This window comes from Tachysurus fulvidraco, chromosome 12 (genome assembly GCF_022655615.1).
Source record: "Tachysurus fulvidraco isolate hzauxx_2018 chromosome 12, HZAU_PFXX_2.0, whole genome shotgun sequence".
Taxonomy (NCBI): Eukaryota; Metazoa; Chordata; class Actinopteri; order Siluriformes; family Bagridae; genus Tachysurus; species Tachysurus fulvidraco.
In genome coordinates this window covers 4572654-4593741 of record NC_062529.1, presented here as the reverse complement: position 1 = coordinate 4593741, position 21088 = coordinate 4572654, and the positions used below count along the sequence as shown (strand labels likewise).

Here is a 21088-nt window from a genome sequence, read left to right as displayed (position 1 = left end):
TTCTCTTATCTCATCTTAGGGCTACAGACTGCATAAAGGAGACCCTCAAATGAAGCTAGATTTATCCGTGTATAAGTGTTAGACAAATTTCAACAGTACACGTCTGACCAATAACCACAAAGAAATAAAAGGTGACATTCTTTACTTTTGCTTCGTTCTTTATTTACTGTTTTTGCAGGTCTAAAACAACAGAAAAATGATTTTGAAATTGACAGTTTAAATACCCTCAGGTGACAGTGTATTATAAAAGGCTGCTGCTCAATTCTTCTGTCATTTGCCTTCCACAAGTCCATGCCATTTTCTTGTAACCTTCTTCTCTATTCTTTCACATGCTAAAGTAATTAAATAAGTAGCTATGTATAATGTAGTTAATTCTCTTCAGCCAGCAATTACTGCTTACTTCAGCCAGCAATTACTGCTTATTTAAATTAAAACAGAATACTGAGTGGGTGAAATAATGAACCCATTTGCTCAGATTTCTCAAAACACATCCATAACCAGACCAATAAATCCATCTAGAACTCTATCTATATTTAAACAATTAGCTGATCCGATTCTTTAGAATTCGCCTCAGGCATCTAAAAGTATAATAAAAGTAATTCCCAAATGCATTTTGTATCTACAAAGAGTTATAAGTCTTCTGTTTCCCTTTCTGTATTTCTTATACAAAATGAACTAAAAGGCTCCCAGATTAACTCTGTCAGGTAAATTTCCATTACAGCAGGTCTGAGGTCTTGAGGAACCATCCCACCCTCGTACCACAGTGTTGCTGTAATTATAAAAAGTCTAATAACCTTTTCTATTTAAATTTCTACACTTCACCTGCAGTAATCACAGTCAAATGGCTTTAACAAGGCCATTTGGTCACAGCAAATATATCCCCAAATCAAATTTAAATACAGTATAGTCAGATTGGTTGAAATGGCTCCACATTTGAAAGCAGAAAGTACAGATGACCGATGATTGGCAATTTAACAAGAATATCTAAAAGTAACTTGTCTTCTAGGCTTTCAGCTAAAACTGAACTGTTAACTTAGTAGTTGTGAATAGTGAATAATTGTTAAACGGACTTCATCTTACTGAATACCAGTGTAAAACAGATTTTTATAAAATACACAACACCTGCTCCCTTTTAAATAATAATAATAATAATAATAATAATAATAATAATAATAATAATAATAATAATAATAATAATATCAACAATAATATAAAAACAGTAGCAGGCAATGTACAAACATAACATATATCTTGATTATCTAAAAATGTCCTCATTCAGCCCTGTACCCAAAATATATAAATCAAACAATTTCATTATTTAACAAATAATGGTTATCAAAATCTAAATAGTGGTTAATCAATCGAGGACTTGCTTATGTACAAAAAAATACATAATAACTGCAATTATTTCAGTGTTTAACAAGAGAAAGTTAAAGATCAAGTGCATAGAGTATTAAGAACAAATAGCAAGAGTTTCTTCTAACTAAAAACAGAACAAACATGAATGCTTTTTTTTTCATAAGTGATGAAAGGAAAGGTCATTATTTGAAATTAGCATAGTCTGAGAAGATATCTACAAAATCTTGTACCACTTTGTAGCAGAAGTCGTACTGTTCCTGAAAGAAAGTAGAATTGTTTACATAATAATATAGATTATTGCTTATTCATAAGAAGTATTTAACAGTGACAGGAGCTTGTTATTTCTCCACAAATCAGGTACATGTGTATAAATGATTCTTACCACAGTTTGGACCATGTGTGGTCTCTGAGTGCGTAAACTCTTCACAGTCTGGAACACATCCAGTAAGCCCTCAGCTTTCACCCGTTCCAAAATGTTACTGAGGGCAATGAATGTTCCAGTCCGTCCTGCACCAGCACTGATTTAAACCAAAATACACGTTGTAACTGCTATGTGTAAAACAGCAATATACAGCAAGATCACAGAGTGAAAGTGTGACTATACATTGAGAGAATAATGGTGTTGAAAATAGCGGGATTGTTTCCTGAAGCAGTCCTATGCCAAGCCAGCAAGGGTTATTATTCACTTTTATTCTGAGCTTTAGTCATTATCTGTTTGCAGCTTGTGTGAGTGAGTGGACGTGTATGTGTACCTGCAGTGCACCACTATGGGGTGGTTGCCAGATTGCTGTTGTTGTTTCTGCACAGCAGCAATCAAATCGATCATTCCTTTTCCGTCTGATGGGATTCCAATCTCTGGCCAGCCATGGAAGTGAAAATGTCTGACCAGACGAGGCTGCTTCTCCTAAAAACATGTTTTATTTCCTGTAAGTTATGTGTGTGTGTTTGTACAGTATATGTATGTCTTTAATAAAACACTTTATTCTGATGGGCCTGCTCTCTTACAGCATGACAATGTCCATATCCAAAGGGAATGAGGCATGGTTTAATGAGTATAAAAATGATGTAAATCATATGCGCTGGCCTTCTCAGTGTCTATTGGGGATTCTGATGTTTTGGATAGCACACGCTACCACCATCATCAAAACTAAAATCAGGGAAAAATGATGTAGGACATGTAATGTTGCAGGACAGAGCCAGAGATTTGCCAAATCACACTGAAAATATTGTTGTGAATATATATATATATATATATTTTAATTCCTGTTTTTCCCGGTCATCCACCAGTGACATTGTAATGCAGTATATATATAATAAAACTTTGAACGATGTACTGTAGATATACATTGACCCGATAGAAAATGATCTCACATTACTGCAGTTTATAATTGCTTTCTCATGGATTAAAAATAGTGAGTCTAATTTGGGACTGGTATTAGTTTCTTTAAAAGTTCTTGAAGACATACATGCAGCATGTATTCCTGCTTCTCCCATAATTTCAAAATGACCCAGAATCCAAGGAAGGGTGTAACAAAAAAGTACCAGGTACATATGACTCACCTGTGCAAATGTCAGCAGCAAATCTCTGAGGCTAAACGTCTCGTAAAGGGTTTCCCTTTTCAGCTCCACGTTGTAATCCCCGAATGAAATGTTGCAGTCTGCAGGCCAATAACGCACACATTTCTCCTGCAATCACAAAAAGATGGGTTAAATTAATCGATTTGTCATTTGTTTGAGAGAATGTTATGCTGTGTACCTGTTCTCTCTCCTTTAGCTCGGTAAGCATGACGATAGAATGACATTTCCATTCCCACACCATGCGCCAGAAGTCCTGCACAGTGTGTCCTAACGGGCCCTGGGTAGCTATGAAGTAATCCTTTTGCCTGTAACCCTACAGACAATACACAAGTCTTCAGTATCTTCACTTTCATTATTGTGTAAATGACACTATGATACAGTGACACACCATCAATAAAAATAAAGCAAATAGAATGAGGTGAATGAATGAATAAATGAATAAATTATATTATGATAAATGGCTTAATAATATATATCCCAATAAACTCAGGTTAATCCTGGATTCATAATCTAACCACCACCACATTATCATGTATATTATCTGTACATACACTGTATATTTCTTGGTTAATGTTGTACATGTACATAACGCACACATTTGCACAGCATATACTATTATATATATTTCTAGACATATTGTACTGTCTAAACACCTGGAACATTCCTATGCACGTTCTATTATTATGCACTTTCTACCGGCCATAGCTTTATTTATTGTTGTACATATACTTACATATTTATCTGCACTTGTTCCTTTGCACACTATTTGCACTTCTGGTAAATGCTAAATGGCATTGCATTGCTATGTACCTGTACTATGCAATGACAATCAAGTTGTATCTATCAAGGAAGATACTTACATCTATAAAAGATGCATTGATGTAATCTGTGAATTCTTGACCTCTTTTCACAGATAATATGACCCTGTTGAAATCATCTAGAAAACATGCAACAATCTCCAAATCAGATCAAATGTTAACAGAATCAATGTTCAATTTTTCAAATGAGCTCATATTAAGATACATATAAGGCAAAGAAATTTGACAGGAGGAAACAACATGATAAGATCATATTGAGATAAACAACACAGTATATGATGTTAATACAGCGGCAGTAATGTAAAATCATTTCCTTACAAGGAATAATCTGAAGTACTCTGTTCTTCCTCATGTTGGCCGAAAGATTACCAGTCCTCATGTTTTCCTTCATGATACGAACATTGGTCAGTTTCTGCAAAAAATAATAAGACAACATAACATGCTGTGCCTTCCATCAAGAAAGATAAATGCACTTTAAAGATGTATCAAAGTCATTGAAAAAACAACAGATTTATCTATTTACTCTGAATTCCTCTTCAAGCCCGACTCTGTCCATGTGAATGTGAGTACTGTGGAGTCTGTGCAGGTGTCCCTCCAGTGAGGAAACATCCAACTCGGTGTCACCATACAGATAATGCTCTAGCAAAGCTTGATATATAAAGGAGTACTGCATCTGTATGAGAGAAGGAGTTCTCAGAGACTCATGTATGATTGGGGGCTGTTTAAAATCTTAAGAAATAAGCGAGGCTTACGTCCGTCTGTACAAGCTGGCAGCGCTGGTTTCGTATTCGGGATACAAAGTTAAAGACATCCACTCTGCCTTCGGAATGCATCATGTTCATCATGGCGTCAATCACAATGAATGTCCCAGTTCTTCCAACCCCAGCACTAGAGAGTTGGGAGAAAATTAAAGAAACAGTGGGTAACAGTGGGGGTAAGTACACAGATACAGTATAAAAACTTCAGTCACAAAAAAAAAAAGGAAATGAAATGAAAATAAGGCATTACAGAAAACACAGGGTCCAAAGCTTTAAACTGTGTGTGCAGTAATGTTTGTAAAAGAATAACATATAAATGACACACTGTACTGTCTTATTTCTGATGCCACCTCTGTATGATGTAGGTGTTTGTATCGTTTGCTGCAAGTTTCGTGCCTGTCTTAGTGTTTAAATTATACTCTTTTTTATTTTCCCTTTTTTGTTTCCTGCCTTCAAACAGCTCCCGGAGAAAACAATCTTCTGATCTTTTTAATATTCAGATCTCTTTAAGTCAAAGGGACGTAATCATTAATTATGGCAAACATGGCCAACCAGGGTGCCGGACATAGAGAGTGTACGAGCTAAACAAGAATCTATAAACACTGACAAAATTTGTCTTAGTAACCTTAGTAGCATAAAATTAGATCATAGTGAATAGACAGCTAGCACCATTCATTTAATACCAAATAATTTGCTAAATAATGCCGTAGATAATATTTCTGTTTTTGATCAGTTTTTCTCCACTTCAAGAGTTAATTTCACTGATTTCTTCTTCAGAAGTACTGGCTATGTGCAGAAATCATTTAAGCTAGTGGTTATCAAACATTTTATTAAAAACCTGACCTCAACCCAATCAAGCTGTCCAACTATAGGCTAATATCAAACCTCCCCTTAATCCCTAAGATAATAAAAAAAGGTTGTAGCACAGCAGTTATGTTGCCTACATAGGAATAATATTCATGATATATATCAGTCCAAATTTAGGACTCATCATAGCATAGAGACAGCAATGGTTAAAGTTATAAATGACCTGTTACTGGCCTCTGATTGGGGTTTCTGGTGTTGCTTGATCTTAATGCAGTTTTTAATACCATTCACCATGCTCTTTTACTTGATATTCTAGAACATGTTGTTGGTTTTTTCGGGACAGCCCTCTCCTGGTTCAGGTTTAATTTGACTGATCACTATCAGTTCATAGATCTAAATGGTGACTACTCTAAACAAACTAAGGTAATGCTCTGTGTTCCGCAAGGTTCTGTTTGAGGCCCATTTCTTTTCTCCCTATATATGCTGCCCCATAGTGCAATTATTCATAAACATGGTCTTAGATTTTACTTTTATGCCGATCACACTCAGCTATATCTTTCAGCTAAGTCAGATGTGCGTCACCAGCTTAATATGATGGATGGATGGATGGATGGATGATGGATGCTTATTTACTTCCTTCTACTTAACTCTGACAAGACAGAAGTGCTTTCACTAGGGCCACAGGCAGCCAGATGTAATCTTTCTGATTGCAGAGTAACACTGGATGATCTTTCTATTTCATTATGTGCAGCAGTAAAAGACTGTTAAAAGATTACTGACACTGGTCTCTCATTTGATGTTCACATAAATAATATCACAGAAATATCTCAGAAATATTGCTAAGATAAGAAAGTAGGGGCACAAAAAAGCTCCAGTTAGTCCAGAAGCAGCAGATAAGATATGAACACGTCACATCTATTTTGTCCTCATTGCATTGGCTCCCAGTCAAATGTTGCATTGATTATAAAACACAATTGCTAACCTATAAAGCACTGATTGGTCACACGCCACAGTATCTGAGCGATCTTTGTTTTTTTATGATCCGTCATGCCTACTTCGATCAAAAGGTGCAGGCTATTTTGTAGTACCTCAAGTACAAAAGGCTACAGCAGGGGGTGAGCTTTTTCTTACAGATCCCCACAGTTATGGAACAACCTTCCAATTAGTGTTCAGACACAGTCTCAGTTTTTAAGTCCAGGCTGAAAAAACTTTTGTTTAGTCTAGCTTTTTTTATGAATAGTTTAATTTATGCCGTAGGTAAAGGAGCAGATCTTGAGGGTTCATGACCATAGAGTGTTTGGTAAACTGGAATGTTTGGATGCTGTCTCCTTACCACCCTCGAAAGTGGCCCAGGTTTGCAGACTCTGGAGTGGTGAGACGCTTTATATCCCAGGAAGCTCTCATGTCTGTGTCACCTTTTGGCTCTAGCCTGTTAGTTATGCTGTCATACTGTAGCTAGTCTTGTCCTGTCTGCACTTTGCACATTGCTCATCACCTGATACAGACCTACTTCATCAATTCTGACGTTCTACGCCTTGTTGTAGTAGAACGTCAGAATTGATGAAGTAGTTCTGTAAGAAGAGATGATCTGTCATGCCTACTTTGAACCATTAATGCATCAGTCAGCTGTTTGGTCTGGTCTTTATTAGCAATCTTAGAATACTTTGGCAGAAAGGAATTAGTATTGGGTCCTTGGTGAAATCAGAATTTGCGCTGACCCATTAGTTCCTCAGGAGCTCTCGGTTGCACTATTATAAACTGTTGTAGAAAGGACATTATTTACATTTACATTATTTACTGTCCAGTTTCACCCAAATGAGTATGGGTTCCCTTCTGAGTCTGGTTCCTCTCAAGGTTTCTTCCTCATAACATCTTATGGAGTTTTTCCTTGCCACTGTTGCTTCTAGTTTTCTCATTAGGGATAGATGGAGCAATATAGTAACTTAATTTTAAACTTTAAATTGATATATTTATTTATGTACTTATTTATATAAATCATGTATTATTTATTTTTTTCTGTTTCTATACTTCTGTACAATTAATTGAATTAAATTAAATTGAATTGAATGATTATGGCCTTCTTCCTCTTCAAACAGCAAAGCACACAGATAATCAGCCAAATTCTGTATGTCAATTCTGTAATTTACATTCATCCTGAAGGGAAATTCCAGTGTTTAAAAACATGTAAAAAAAAATTAAAGCCTCTTGAAGTTCTAATTCTGAAATGTCTACAACCTGTGAAGCAGTACTGCAGTGACAGGCCTTGTTTCTTTCTACAACCTCCAGCTGAAAATAATCACGAGACCTAACTTATAAACACTGATATACTGTAGATCTCTATCTCACTACAGGATGGCAGTATTATGTAAAGCTTATATCCAATGCAATTTTCAATTCAATTCTATTTATTCAATTCATTGTGCTTTTAACAATTCATATTGTTTAAAAGAAACTTTACAGAAGCAGAGAAACAAAATAAAAATGTCCTTTCTACAACAGTTTGAGTCGAAACAACCAAGCGCTCCTGATGAATAAATAGGTCACCACAAATTCAGAGTTCACCAGAGACCCAACACTAATTCCTTCCTGTCGAAGACTTTACATGCTCACTAGCTGTCCATGCAGATCAATACCCAGCAGAGTGCACACCCTATAAAAAACCAGGCAAAACCTAGGACTCAGCCTGGACTTTGGCCACATGCTTTTGTTGATGTTCTGTGTTCATGTGTCTGCCCCGCCCTTGTCTCGTCCTCCCTGCCTCAGCACACCTATTCCTCATGAGTCTAATTGTGATTAGTATTTAGTCGAGCCGCCTTGCCTTAAGCAGCACGGAATCCTCTGTTTTTGTCATCTAATGTTGTCTCTTGTTGCATCCTGTGTTTTTTACTTAATAAATCCTGTTTTCTTTTACACTATCCTGCATTTGGGTCTGTTTTATCCCCACATCCCTGACAGTTTCGTTGTGAGAAGGATTAGTGCCCAAATTGTTAGATTTTAACAGATGTCAGATGACGCTTCTGAGTGAATGTTTGTGAGTGTTGCCAAGTGTATGGTTTTCAAGCCACACAATTATTTCAGGCCTTGTGTTTGACACGTGCCATAATGCTTGCTTCTTATTAGCGTTACTAAGCATGCTCCAAGGCAGTTAAGTTCCACTTGCAAACTTCCTGCTCTGTATGCTGGCAATTCTGGTGATGCTGCTGCCTTGTCTGCAAGAAGACTTGGTCCATAGTACATTTGGTACATTTGATCCACAGCGTCAGTGTGAAATGCCACAGCATATTTATGCTTACATTCAGATAAAGAATGTTCGGATTGATGGTCACAGTTACCTGCAGTGAACTATGATGGGTCCGGCATGTGCTGGGTTAACACTCTTGACTTTCTTAAGAAACTTGAGCATACCGATTGGGGAGAGTGGCACACCAAAATCAGGCCAGCTAGTGAAGTGGAGCTGAGTGACCAACCTCGGTGACCTGCAGCCTTCTGGACATTGCTAGAATTCATATACATCATAACATGTGCACATCATTTCTATATAAAAAATACATATACAGTATCTCACAGAAGTGAATACACCCCTCTCATTTTTGTAAATATTATATCTTTTCATGTGACAACACTGAAGAAATGATACTTTGCTACAATGTTTTGAGGCGACAGCAAATGTACACTGTTATACAAGCTGTACACTCACTACTTTACATTGTAGCACAGTGTCATTTCTTCAGTGTTGTCACATGAAAAGATATAATAAAATATTTACAAAAATGGGAGGTTTGTACTCACTTCTGTGAGATACTGTCTGTGTTATTCTGCATTTTTAGCTGTTCATTTGTTTATTTCAGACTTACATATTGCACACAGAACTTTCTGATTGTGTAGTCTACCAGCACTGTTACATCCTCCACAGACACCCTCGCACATCCGTACAGCCAGCAGCCCTGCTCTGGCCAATACTGAAAGCATTTTTCCTAGAAATACATGATGATGCACAACCCTTTATCCCTAAGCATTGCCACAGCAAACTGATGCTCAAAAGGAACAGAATATAATGCTATATATATTTGGGTTTTACCTCTTTTCTCTCCCGTACGTTAGTCAACATGACTATGGTGGCAGATTTGTGCTCCCAAACCATTCTCCAGAAATCAGCCACTGTCTCTGGTTTCGGACCTGCAACAGAAAGTCATGAAATACTCTAAATTCACTTTTCTTATCTAAGAACTTATCAAACATTTCCAATTAATATAAACAAATTAATTCTTTTCTTGCCACATATTTTATAGAAAATCAGTCAGGACACTTTTGGCTGTAAAGTATTTTGACTCTGTGTTTAGCTGTTTTGACTCCGTGTTAAGAAATGGGTGGGGTTTATCCCCCTGTAGGGTAAATAAATCACAATTACCCGCAGTAACACTGTTACAGAGATAAAACATTCAACACACCTCAAACATTTTTGATGGTAAAGCACTGTATACAACTGCTACAATAAAATCATTAACTGGGTTAACTGGCTTTATATCAAAATCGCAAGTGCTTTGAATGATCCAGTAGGTTTCTTATTATTAAGTATCCTTTCAAGTTCTAAAAGGGAATATGTTTCATTCACCTTGTGCGCTGTGCATGACAACAAAGCAGAGCCATTCAGTGAACAAGTGATGAATATTAGACTTTTATCTGAGCGAGTGTCTGAGAACCAGTGTCAAGTTGGTACTTAAAAGAAACATCACCTTGTGTGATACAGAGATAATAAATACGTTCTTTAAAAACAGGTTGAGGGCTGGTGTTACAAGCATATCTGCATAGAAACCTCAAAGGAATTGTCACGATATATAACAGAAGCTCTGTTAGTCTGTTAGTACTCTCTAGATGTACTTCGCTAAAGACTTGGCAAGAATTTCAACAATATCAAAGATTTAATACTAAAGACCAGTTATAATCCAGATGCATCCAATAAAGCCTTAATCAATTCCATTATTTTTTTATTTATGCTACTAAGCTACATAAAAATCCACTTGACTTGTACATGCTGGGCATATATACAGTAAATATATATGCTATACAATATACTGGCAGATCAGTACAGACAAATTGGGCTTAATAATAAAGAGAGCATGAAAGCAAACATGACTCAACAATCAGAGATCTTGGCTTCATTTGTCCACTTTACATCCAGTCAGTTTGCCAAAACAGTATTTCCGTGTTTGGCTGTGAGGGGTGTGGATAATAGGAGGGTTTGGTTGCCAGCTGGAGATTCTGGGCACTCTCACACTAGGCTTTCTTCAATAATTGCCAGAAACATAATTCCAGCTACGAATCATTAATACATTAATGCAGCAGTTGCAGCTTTGTGCATGTCAATCCGTTCTTCATTTTCCTGAGGAACGAGATTGTAATTAATTCATGTTGATTTTATAAAGCATTAATACTTCCTGGAACTGGAATTAATAGAATCTAAATGAAATTCGAATCACATTTACCCACATGGTTCAGCTTGACTGAGGATGTAATACCAAATATCTGCAGATTAATATTAAGATCTCAGACATAACAGCAGAGAGAGTTACAAGCCAGGTTTATGAGGTGATCCTCAAAAAAAAAAAAAATACTACATTCACCTGCTTCTTATGACCTGGGGTTAATTTGCTGTAAAGGTTTCCTGCTCCTATGACCTGGGGATAATTTGCTGTAACCATCACCTGCTTCTTACAATCGGGGGTTATGTCAGGGGCACAGATCCCATTTTTAGCTTCTATGCAAGTTTGCTCCAGTACTGTAATTTGACAGAATTTTCTGTATACAGTACATACAGAGGTTTAGCATACACACAAAAAATATAGCATAAAGAACAGCTTCACTTACCTTGAGTGGCAATGAATTTGTTCTTTTCTTTGTAGCCCTAAACAAAGACATGTGCATAAAAATAATTATTCAGTCTGTCCAACTACTTAAATTAATCATCTGTAGTAACAAAAAATAACTATTTACTCACATCTATGTACGAGGCATTAATGTAGTCTGAACACAAACGGGCGTCTGTGTGTGAAAGCAACACTCTGGAGTGGTCGTCTGTTCAGGAGAATACACAGATTTTTTATTTATTATAGAATCGAATGCTGTTGCGTGCTTGGATTCCTTTGTGTGGCGCTTATTACTCACAGGGAAGAATGTTTGGATATCTGTTCTTTTCTCGGTTTTCTTCTCTGCTCGCTTCCTCGAATGTGCCACGGCCGTACCCGCAAGGCAAAGACTGTGAATAAATATGAATTAATGAAAGTACTGCAAAGATAAAAGAGAGTCAGAGAAAGTAAAAGAAGAAAGAGGGCAAGCTGAAGAGTGTGTTTGTACATTAAATTCCTCTCTGAACAGCTTGCCATCATCTGCCATGCGCAGGCGGTACTCTTCCTCCAGGGAGTCCAACGGTATAGGAAAGTAGTGCTTAGATGGAGAGGGAGATCTGGGGAGGAGCACCATGGTTTGTTCTGAGAGACAAAGAGATAGAGATGGGATCAAATAAAAAGCAGTCACTTCATTTACTTTACATTGGGGCTTTCATTTGATAAGAACTTAATACATTTATCTCTTACTTAGAACTTACTGACCAATTCCACCATATTACACTGGCTTTTTATTTTATTTATTAAACCTCAATCTGTGCCTTTGCTTCCAGGCACTCAGTTTTTTCTGATATGTCACATATTACGATTGCTTGTTCTAAACTACTCCTCCTCATGTACATACACCTGGCCTCGATGGATAACGCTGCTGTTAAAAATAACACAGCAAAGAAAAAAAACAAACTCAGATTTGATCTTACCTTGGTCCTCCAGAAATCCATTGGGTAGCTTTTTGTCAACTGAAGTGACAAGATCCTTCCTTTGATGTCTGAACCTAATAAACCATTAAAAAGCCAAAATGAATATTACATGCACATGCAGATCATATAAAAAATATTTGGGTAACTGAAAACAATGGCTAAAAAACCACACCATTTAAAGCTGTTCTTTCTCATGGGAGACAGAGTTCTGATTCAACACAGCAGCTGAAGGCTAAAGACTCTAGGACCAGCTAGAACAACTGCTTTTACATTTATTGCACAGGCAGCTGTTAGACTGGCTGAGTAAGGCCACACACACACACGCTCTACACAGATGAATGTTCATTCAAGTGCCAGTTAAAGTAACGCAGTATAAATGTTGGGGTTTGCGATTTCAGTTCTGGTTAAATCAATCAAAACTCAACTTTAGTTGGTTTACACATTTAATTTGCTGCAGTCTAAATCTGACTGCGATTGATCCCAGTTCCCCCTACTTCAGGTCTGGTTTCAGATTCTATTGAATCCCAATGCATTTGTTTTTATCTGTCACAAACGCACATGGAGGCACAAACAATGACTCACCAGAATTTTTATTATTATTATTTTAGGCCTATTTTGTACAGTCAGGTATCTTAACTCTTCTGTGTCCCCTTACCACTAATGCTAAACATGTGTTACGGAAACTAATGATGCCATCATTGACTCAAACACAAGCAGGTTACTTTACTTCCTGAACAAGCACAGACCCAAGTACAAGTTGTGTTCACATTCACTGGAATCTCTGCACAGTTCCAGTCCAAACAAACATATACCACTTCCTATAGGTAGTCTTGGATTTGGTACCATGCTGCACATCCTGGTCCTCATGACAGCTGTCACATCTTAATGTCATTATTATTCATCTTAATGAAATCTTAATGTCATTATTATGTTGGCTTTGTAGAAGCCAACATTCTGTTTTCCTATTTAAGCTTAGACAAAAATGTATCAAGAGTAACTCCTCCTAGGGCTTTCGAGCCACATGAACCAAATTCGGATATGTTGTAGACACTGATCTGAAGTTTGTTGCTATTCTAAGCAATCCGAGTACTGGTACTTCCGGTACCGGGTCTCAAACTGGCCTTTTTTCCCATAGACTCCCATTATAACCTTTGGAGGTTTAAAAGCTTTTGAACTATCTACACCAAACTCGGCCAGCTCCTTTAGGGTGATACTCTGAACAAAGTTTTAAATTGGTGTACCTACTGGCCTTTCGGCTGTGCCGCAGCCCCGCCCCAATTTATGCAAAATCAAAAAACATTTTACAACATGGACATGTGACATATCAAAACACTCAGAACAATGAGGGGAACTTCCTCACGGGTATTCTGATGACGTCACATGATGCCACATGAAAATAATACATTTGCACAACATGGGCATGTGACATATCAAAACACTCAGCCCAAAGAGGGGAATTGTGTCACAGGTTTTTGGATGACGTTACATGCTCGTCTTCACTATACTCCAAATATTTTGGCACCCTAGCGCTCGACTAGATTTCACAAGTTTTATGTCCATTTGCCTCCAAAAGTAACACTGACCCGTATGTCCACTTGCCTCCAAAAAGCACCAGCCTTTGCGAATTCTTGCCTCGTCAAAGCCAACATCAAAGTTTGTTGCGACGAACTTTACAAATCTAGTTTTTGTTGATGTTGTGCTCTCAGAATGTTTGTATGTATATTATCAATATGTTTTTGTTTGAAACTCATTAACATTACTTTTTATACAGTAAATCAAGAAATGTTTCATTGGATGTGTGCATGTGCTTTACCTGAGCAGGTAGACTGTCAAGAGGATGAAGATGATGAGAAGAAGAGAAATGACGAGAGCAGCGGGTAGGATGTGGGATGCCTGTGGAGCAGGAGGCTCTGAGGAGAAGAAAAAAAAACACCAACATGTTTAACATGTCACATGTTTAACACAGGCATGATTAACACAACTCAGCCAGCTTTGAGTAAAACTGAAGAGCATGGACTGAACCTACCTGCGGTCCAGTTTGCATGTGAGGAACTGTTTGATAAAAGATGCGTTGCCACCAGAAACAGGACCATCATGACTGGAAGAACAGAAGAGCAGACACTGTATTGAATCTGAGAAACGGTGCCGTTCATTAGACAAGGTAGTAACTAATAAAAAAATTTATACAAAGAGATTACATTAATTCAATTTTCCAAAATTAACCTTTAATTGATTGAGCTATTCCTAGACTCTAGATATGTCTCCTGAGACCTATCACATATTCCTGTGTTATAAGTAGTAGCTACAGTATGATGTTATGTTCTAAACTGGAGCTAGGAAAACTGGGTCAGAACCTACCACTCTGTACAAGTAAAGGATGATTGAAATCAAGTGCACATCGTTTTGTTGTTGTGCAATCGCTATAACGTGTGTCATTCCAGGCTGCACAAGCCATGCAGGCCAAACATGTGCAGCTGTGTTGAACCTAGTTAAAGCCAGCAGTTAAAATTGAAAGGAATGCAATAGTCATGTATTATCTATGCAGTGACTTTTGGCAGTGATATAAATTTTGTGTTTTGCAAGTTTGCTGATTCGGTATTTGAAAATTATTTTTCTACATGTTTCTATGGTATACTGGACAACAGTGATAAGCCTTTCATAAGTTTTAAAGGCTTTTATTGGCAAAAACATTTAATATATGCAAACCGCCAGTATTTACAGTGTTGAACCATGTTCTTCATAACATTTGCAATTCGCTCTAGCATGCTGGATATTAGTTTTATTGCCATTGCCATTACATTTATTTGATAGATCAAAATGAAATTGCTGATCCAAACACCCAAATATTTATAAATGAAAATCAATTGGAAATTGTCAGGGGTTCCTAAACTTTTGCATACAACTGTATGTACTGTATGTATGTATGTATGTATGTATGTATGTATGTATGTATGTATGTATGTATGTATGTATGTATGTATTTATGTATGGCACTGTATACAATGAGACGTTTCTTGTAGCCATCTACCAGTTTCTGACATCAACTGGAAAAAAGTTTCCCCCACTCTTCAATGCACAATTCTGTCAGCTGTGTGATGTTTGGGAGATTTCTTGCTAGGCTCATCTACAAAGCACATTGGCCTTTGTCTCTGTGTTCTTTCACAAAGTTCATGTTTTTCTCATAAGCATCAACAATCTTTTTTTTGAATACCTCAGGGAGCTCTTTGGATCTCACCATGGTGATGCCTCTCACTTCAACAATGAAGAGCTATCTGAGGTTTAAAAAAGACAAGACTTCTTCAAAATGCTCTGTAACAGTGTTCTAATAATTTGTGCCTGATGTGATATACGTGTAGGTAATTTTAATTATTTTATGTAGAAATAAATGTGTGGGTGTCCTTACTTTTTCCTATATAATCAATTGTAGTATAAATCTCTAGTAAAAATAATTAGTTTTTATTTCGATTTGTTTTTCACTTTCATTTGGTTGCTATACCTCACTAAAGGTGGAAAAAGTTCAGCCATGATTTATCTCAATTTCATTTATACATCACAATTTATTTTTTTTTACATTTTCACAACTATTAGAATAATAATCATGACTTACCTCATGACTTGTGTATTAGTCATCACCTATGTATTTTCTTAAAAAAAATACTACCAGCATCAATAGAACCGCTGTTGGATATAATAAACCCCTCCCTCCATTATCACAGGCTACGGTATGTATCTAAATATTTTTTAAATATATATCTAATAATTATATATATATATATATATATATATATATATATATATATATATATATATATATATATATATATGCACCGTTGCTAAGTTTAAATTTTGCAAACAAGTGCTATTCAGTCATGACACACTTCTCAAAAGTGATAAGTGATTGCAGGTAACTTGCACCTGAGTCTCATTCAGAGAATGAATTAGGATGCGATGCAGTCTTCTTTGTAACAATGATGATTAAATCTGTTCTAAATCTGTCTTGGTAGCTCAATTGTAGTTAAGATGTTGAACTGCTAAATGGTTTAAATCCCAGGGCCACCAAACCTCAACCACTCAGTTGTATAAAAGAGATACACGTAAGCCTTTCCTGATAAGGCTGTTTGCCAAATGCCAGAAACTGTAAACTAAACATTACACAGTACTGGAACAATGCAGTTTATACTGAGATCACTTGTGAGACATGATCTGGCAACCCTGATAGAAATGTACACTTTTTATTGGTAATGCTAAGTGTTACCAGTTAACACAGTGCAACCTTCAGAAAAACAATGTAGTAACAGCACATGCAGAATAGGAAAGTAAAACAACCAGAGCTATGCAGTGGAAGATTTCTGAAGTAAAACTGTTGAAACTGTGAGATCATATTGCCTTGTATTTTAGGCAGTTTTGGTATTTTATGCATTTAATTTTTCAAATAAACAGTTATTCAGAAGCAAATTCTGCCATAAGCTGATCTCATCGCACTTGTTTTAAGCTGATTATCATAGCCTGTAGTCAGATTAGGCATATTATAAATGTGACCTACCTAATGAAATAATCCAGACCACATGTAGATTCCAAAAACATCTTTTGCACTCATATGGACGCAAATCAACACAAAGTATACTTACAGATGTAGTCTAAACCAGCTGCTCGCTTTGATTCTTTAGAGCTTCATAGCTTTCCAGTCACTTTTCGTCTTTCATAGTTTACTTCAGAATAATATAAGACATCGTCCTGGCCACTGTAAACATAAAAACATAAAGACATGAAGAGAGAGTGGACAAGAAGACAGGATCACTGCTTTTATTACTGCTTGACAGCATCTAAATGAAACATAAGAGAAATTTGAGCCTAATACACTTAATATTACAGATTGTATACAGGCTAATGTTTTTAACATAGACTTCTAATAGTGTGTGAAATTTGAACAGGATTGTGTATGTGCCCGGATTTTAACAATTTACAAGTTAAAATCCTGTTAAGTTCCTAACCTGGTCAAGCAAAATTAGATTATATGAGACAACCTGTGAGTCAAGGCTAAGTATACCATATGAGTCTAATTAAATATTGTACTTCACATGCAAAAACAACACTAACAGTATATGAATAATCCTTGTATTCCTGCTATTATATAGTATCCCTGGTTAACCAGCCTGAGATTCGTTCATCGAAAAGCAGCATGGAAATAAAGTAATTAGCATGTTTATGGCTGTTAAAGAAACACACATGCACAGAAACAAACATTTTTTAGACAATCTGTAATCTGGTCTTTTGATCTGTTTATACCTTGATCTGTAAACTGTCTATCTCTTAATTGTTGACTTTGACACATATACTATTTCCTGTTTTCTTCCACCCACCAATTTGTAGTTTTATAGGAGAGAGTGTACCGATTTTGCCCTCTTAAACTCCTAGCCGTAAATGCGTCATCATCAGGATTCAAACCCATCACAATCTCTGGACAACATGTTTTTTTTCGATCAGGGTAAAGAATTCTTTCATCAGTGCATTGTTCCATTTTAGAAATGGCACACATTATGTTTTTGCTCTCTCTCTGACAGTTCTGCTGCAATTTCTTAGCCTCTTTGCACTACACATTCCAAATACTTAGCTTTCACACTTTAAATCAACTCTTTTATCTACTTACTTATAAGTGAATTAATGAGAGAATAATACACACCTGTCCATGAAACAATTGAGCATTTTCCAATTATTTATCGTCTCTTAAAAACGGAGGACAACATATAAATGTGCCGTACACTAAACACTTTGCTTAATTTGGATGCAAAATATACATATTCATTATTTAATGCTGCTAAGAACCAAAATAACAATACCTCTATCAGGAACCAAACTGTTATGGACTTGAGTGTATGTACAGGTTTGCTATCCCATCCTGTATAAACTCACTCACTAAACCATACCGCACTTCATCCTGTATAAACTCACTCACTAAACCATACCGCACTTCATCCTGTATAAACTCACTCACTAAACCATACCGCACTTCATCCTGTATAAACTCACTCACTAAACCATACCGCACTTCATCCTGTATAAACTCACTCACTAAACCATACCGCACTTCATCTTGTATAAACTCACTCACTAAACCATACCGCACTTCAGATTTCCTCGTAATAATTCCTTACTGAATGATTATGTGAATACTAAACCATGTGTGAGGTTTTTTCATATTAAAACTCCTCTTCACTCCAATACATTAAATATCCGAAGTGGTTCAGGTTAACATCAGTCTCATATGCTCAGCATCGGATCAATGTTTCACCAGTCTAGGCCTTGTAATGGCATGTCTTGTAAAGACTGTCTATTGATTTCGGCCATATGGATCAAGGCAATCAGGATAAACAGGCAATTGATCCTCCTTATAATTTATAGATGTTGCATTTGCAGATTTTGCATTCACCCTGAGCAGGTTCTGATCAAAAAGTTGCATAATTAATCTCTCATCCTTTCACTTAAAAGGCTGAACACATAAGCTTCCATAGTCCACGATAGGGGGAAAAAAAGAGTAGAGCGGCAGCACTGCATCTTAATACACTTGTGAAATAATGGCTTAGACAATTTCTTTTTTAACATTTCTTTATTATTTAGACTAATAAGAAATGTCCAATTACTTCGCATTTGGCTGCATGAATCTGCCTATACTGAGCTAATGATTATTAATGTCAACGCCACACCCTGATGTGTTGTGTGTCCTTGTCAACATCAGCAGCTATACAAACACATCACTATTATTATCTTACTGCAGTGTGCACTATTGCCCCACTGACAGCACAAAACTGAAGACAAATGCTTTTGTGCTTTATATTCATTCTTTAAAAATATATATATAATATATAAAAAATAAAAACCTCTGCTTTCAGTTTTCACACCTGGCACATCTGGTTGTATGACATAAAATTGCAAAGGTATAATCATTTTGCTAATTTTCACTAACCTCCAAAAGTGGTATATAGAGATATTTAAGATTAATAAAAAAAATGTTTTGAGTTATTGCTGAAAATCTACTAAATTTAAATAGAGTGACATTCAAGATATAAAGGATTTTTTTTCATGGCTATGAATAATGACAACATTACATCCACAGCACTTTATCTAGTGCTATGAAATGGGGTTTAATGCATTAATTATTTTAATACTTTTATGAAAGCATTTGTTATACTTTCACAACCCTCGAATAAAAAAAACACAAATTTAAATGCTTATTCACACTAAACCAATGAACACACACATACAGAATATTAATGTATGGATATAGAAAAGTCTACACACACCTGTTACAAAGGATGTGGAAAAAAAATAATTCCCACTTTTAACATAATATAGCAACCTGGAAGGAAATTTTCACATTCCAGCATGACAATGACCCAAAGCACAAATCCAAATAAACAACAAAATAAAGTCAAAAGAAGAAGACAATGAAAAAGAAGATCAATGATTAAGAATGGCCCAATTAGATCTAAGTCTTATCATGCACAAAATATTTCCTGATAGTTCTGGAGCATTTTTGCAATGAAGAGCACATTAAAAATTTCAAATCAAGATGTGCTAAATTGGTAGATGCTTACCTAAAAAGATGAGTGCTGAGTGCTGCTTAAACAAGGTATTAGCTATAAGATGTGTACACACATATACATCCTGGTTATTGTACCATAGGTATTTTTCCCCTTAATCCTTTTTATTTATTTGTATTTCACTTGAATTGTATTGGTTGCTATATCATATTAAAGATGGAAGAAAATCTGACATTATTTGTCTTGGGTTCATTTATTTTTACCACAAAGTCATGATATGAACAAGAACTCAGAGTTGGACAAGTGTCTGTGCAGAACTGATACGCAGTACTGAAAACACCTTGTAGAAACTCAGTAACCAAAATGAGTATTTACTAGGCTATTTGTTGCACTCTACTGTACACTGCAGTGTGGGTAAGTATCACAACAACCATAAAAAAATGACAGTTTTGAAACTGTAGGGATATTTAGCTGGTCCCCATAGTGAAAGGCTTTTGGTTGTGGAGGTTAAGGATTGAGTGTGAAATAGAACAGCATTATAAGGTAAGCAATTATGCCAGTGGTCCTCACAAGGATACTAATCCAGGTGTGTGTGTGTGTGTGTGTGTGTGTGTGTGTGTGTGTGTGTGTGTGTGTGTGTGTGTGTGTGTGAGAGAGAGAGAGAGAGAGAGAGAGAGAGAGAGAGAGAGAGAGAGAGAGAGAGAGAGAGAATATGAATGAACCAGTATAAACACATGGACCACCAAAATGTAGAGAAAATGCAGGATTAAATGCTAAACATTTATCCCAGCTATGCTTGTGTTTACACAGTAAACACGTCGCGAGGCCTATTCTGAAGAAAATGATGGGAAAATTCTCCTCTCCGCGTGCAGCCACCGTGATACAGTCAACACGTCGAATAATATCTCAGCACTAACACAGAAATAAGCATTTCCTGCCATCTTACCGTTACAAATGTGCCCATCAACGGAGGTCCTGCGTATGATAAAAAAAAAATAAAAATAAATCCAGTGTTCAGTGCTGCTGATATTTCTATAAAGCGTGCGCGGTTTTTTCCTTCCTTTGCGCCTGTTATGGTCCGCCGCACGCGCCGGTGCTTCCGCTGCGTCACTCTTGAACGTAGAGCGCGCGCACCAGCAGCCACGCAGCGTTACCTGAATGTCTGCTCATTTAAACAAACCTCAATCAGGGCAATCAGTTATATTTAGAGGGGGAAAAATACACGTGTACGCAAATGACCCTGGCCCTACATAGCAAATTACCCATGTGTATAGATTGCAAATCAGGAAAACATTTATGCTGAACAACAACAACAACAACAACAACAACAACAACAAGAAAAACATTGTTGTTTTTGTTATAAATTTATCATAAATAAATAAATAGATAGATAGATAGATAGATAGATAG

General features: G+C 36.5%; 1 protein-coding gene across 2 annotated transcripts; it reads right to left on the bottom strand.

Moving 5' to 3' along the window:
• Positions 1-124: 124 nt before the first annotated feature.
• On the bottom strand, positions 125-20781 carry ptpreb (protein tyrosine phosphatase receptor type Eb). 2 transcript variants are annotated; one of them, XM_027159958.2, is made up of 21 exons: positions 20625-20781; positions 16769-16881; positions 14167-14238; positions 13954-14050; positions 12141-12214; positions 11672-11805; positions 11483-11573; positions 11316-11392; positions 11186-11222; positions 9399-9496; positions 9175-9294; positions 8653-8816; positions 4508-4643; positions 4279-4428; positions 4074-4167; positions 3798-3874; positions 3116-3250; positions 2920-3045; positions 2112-2263; positions 1742-1877; positions 125-1616 (listed from the first exon to the last, which is right to left on the bottom strand). In XM_027159958.2, the coding sequence occupies exons 3-21, from the start codon at positions 14234-14236 to the stop codon at positions 1542-1544; spliced, it is 2043 nt and encodes a 680-aa protein (XP_027015759.1). In that variant the 5' UTR covers positions 14237-14238; positions 16769-16881; positions 20625-20781; the 3' UTR covers positions 125-1541. The 2 variants fall into 2 exon arrangements, with proteins under 2 accessions (XP_027015759.1, XP_047677012.1); XM_047821056.1 differs by lacking the exons at positions 13954-14050; positions 14167-14238; positions 16769-16881; positions 20625-20781 and adding an exon at positions 12313-12372.
• Positions 20782-21088: the final 307 nt, after the last annotated feature.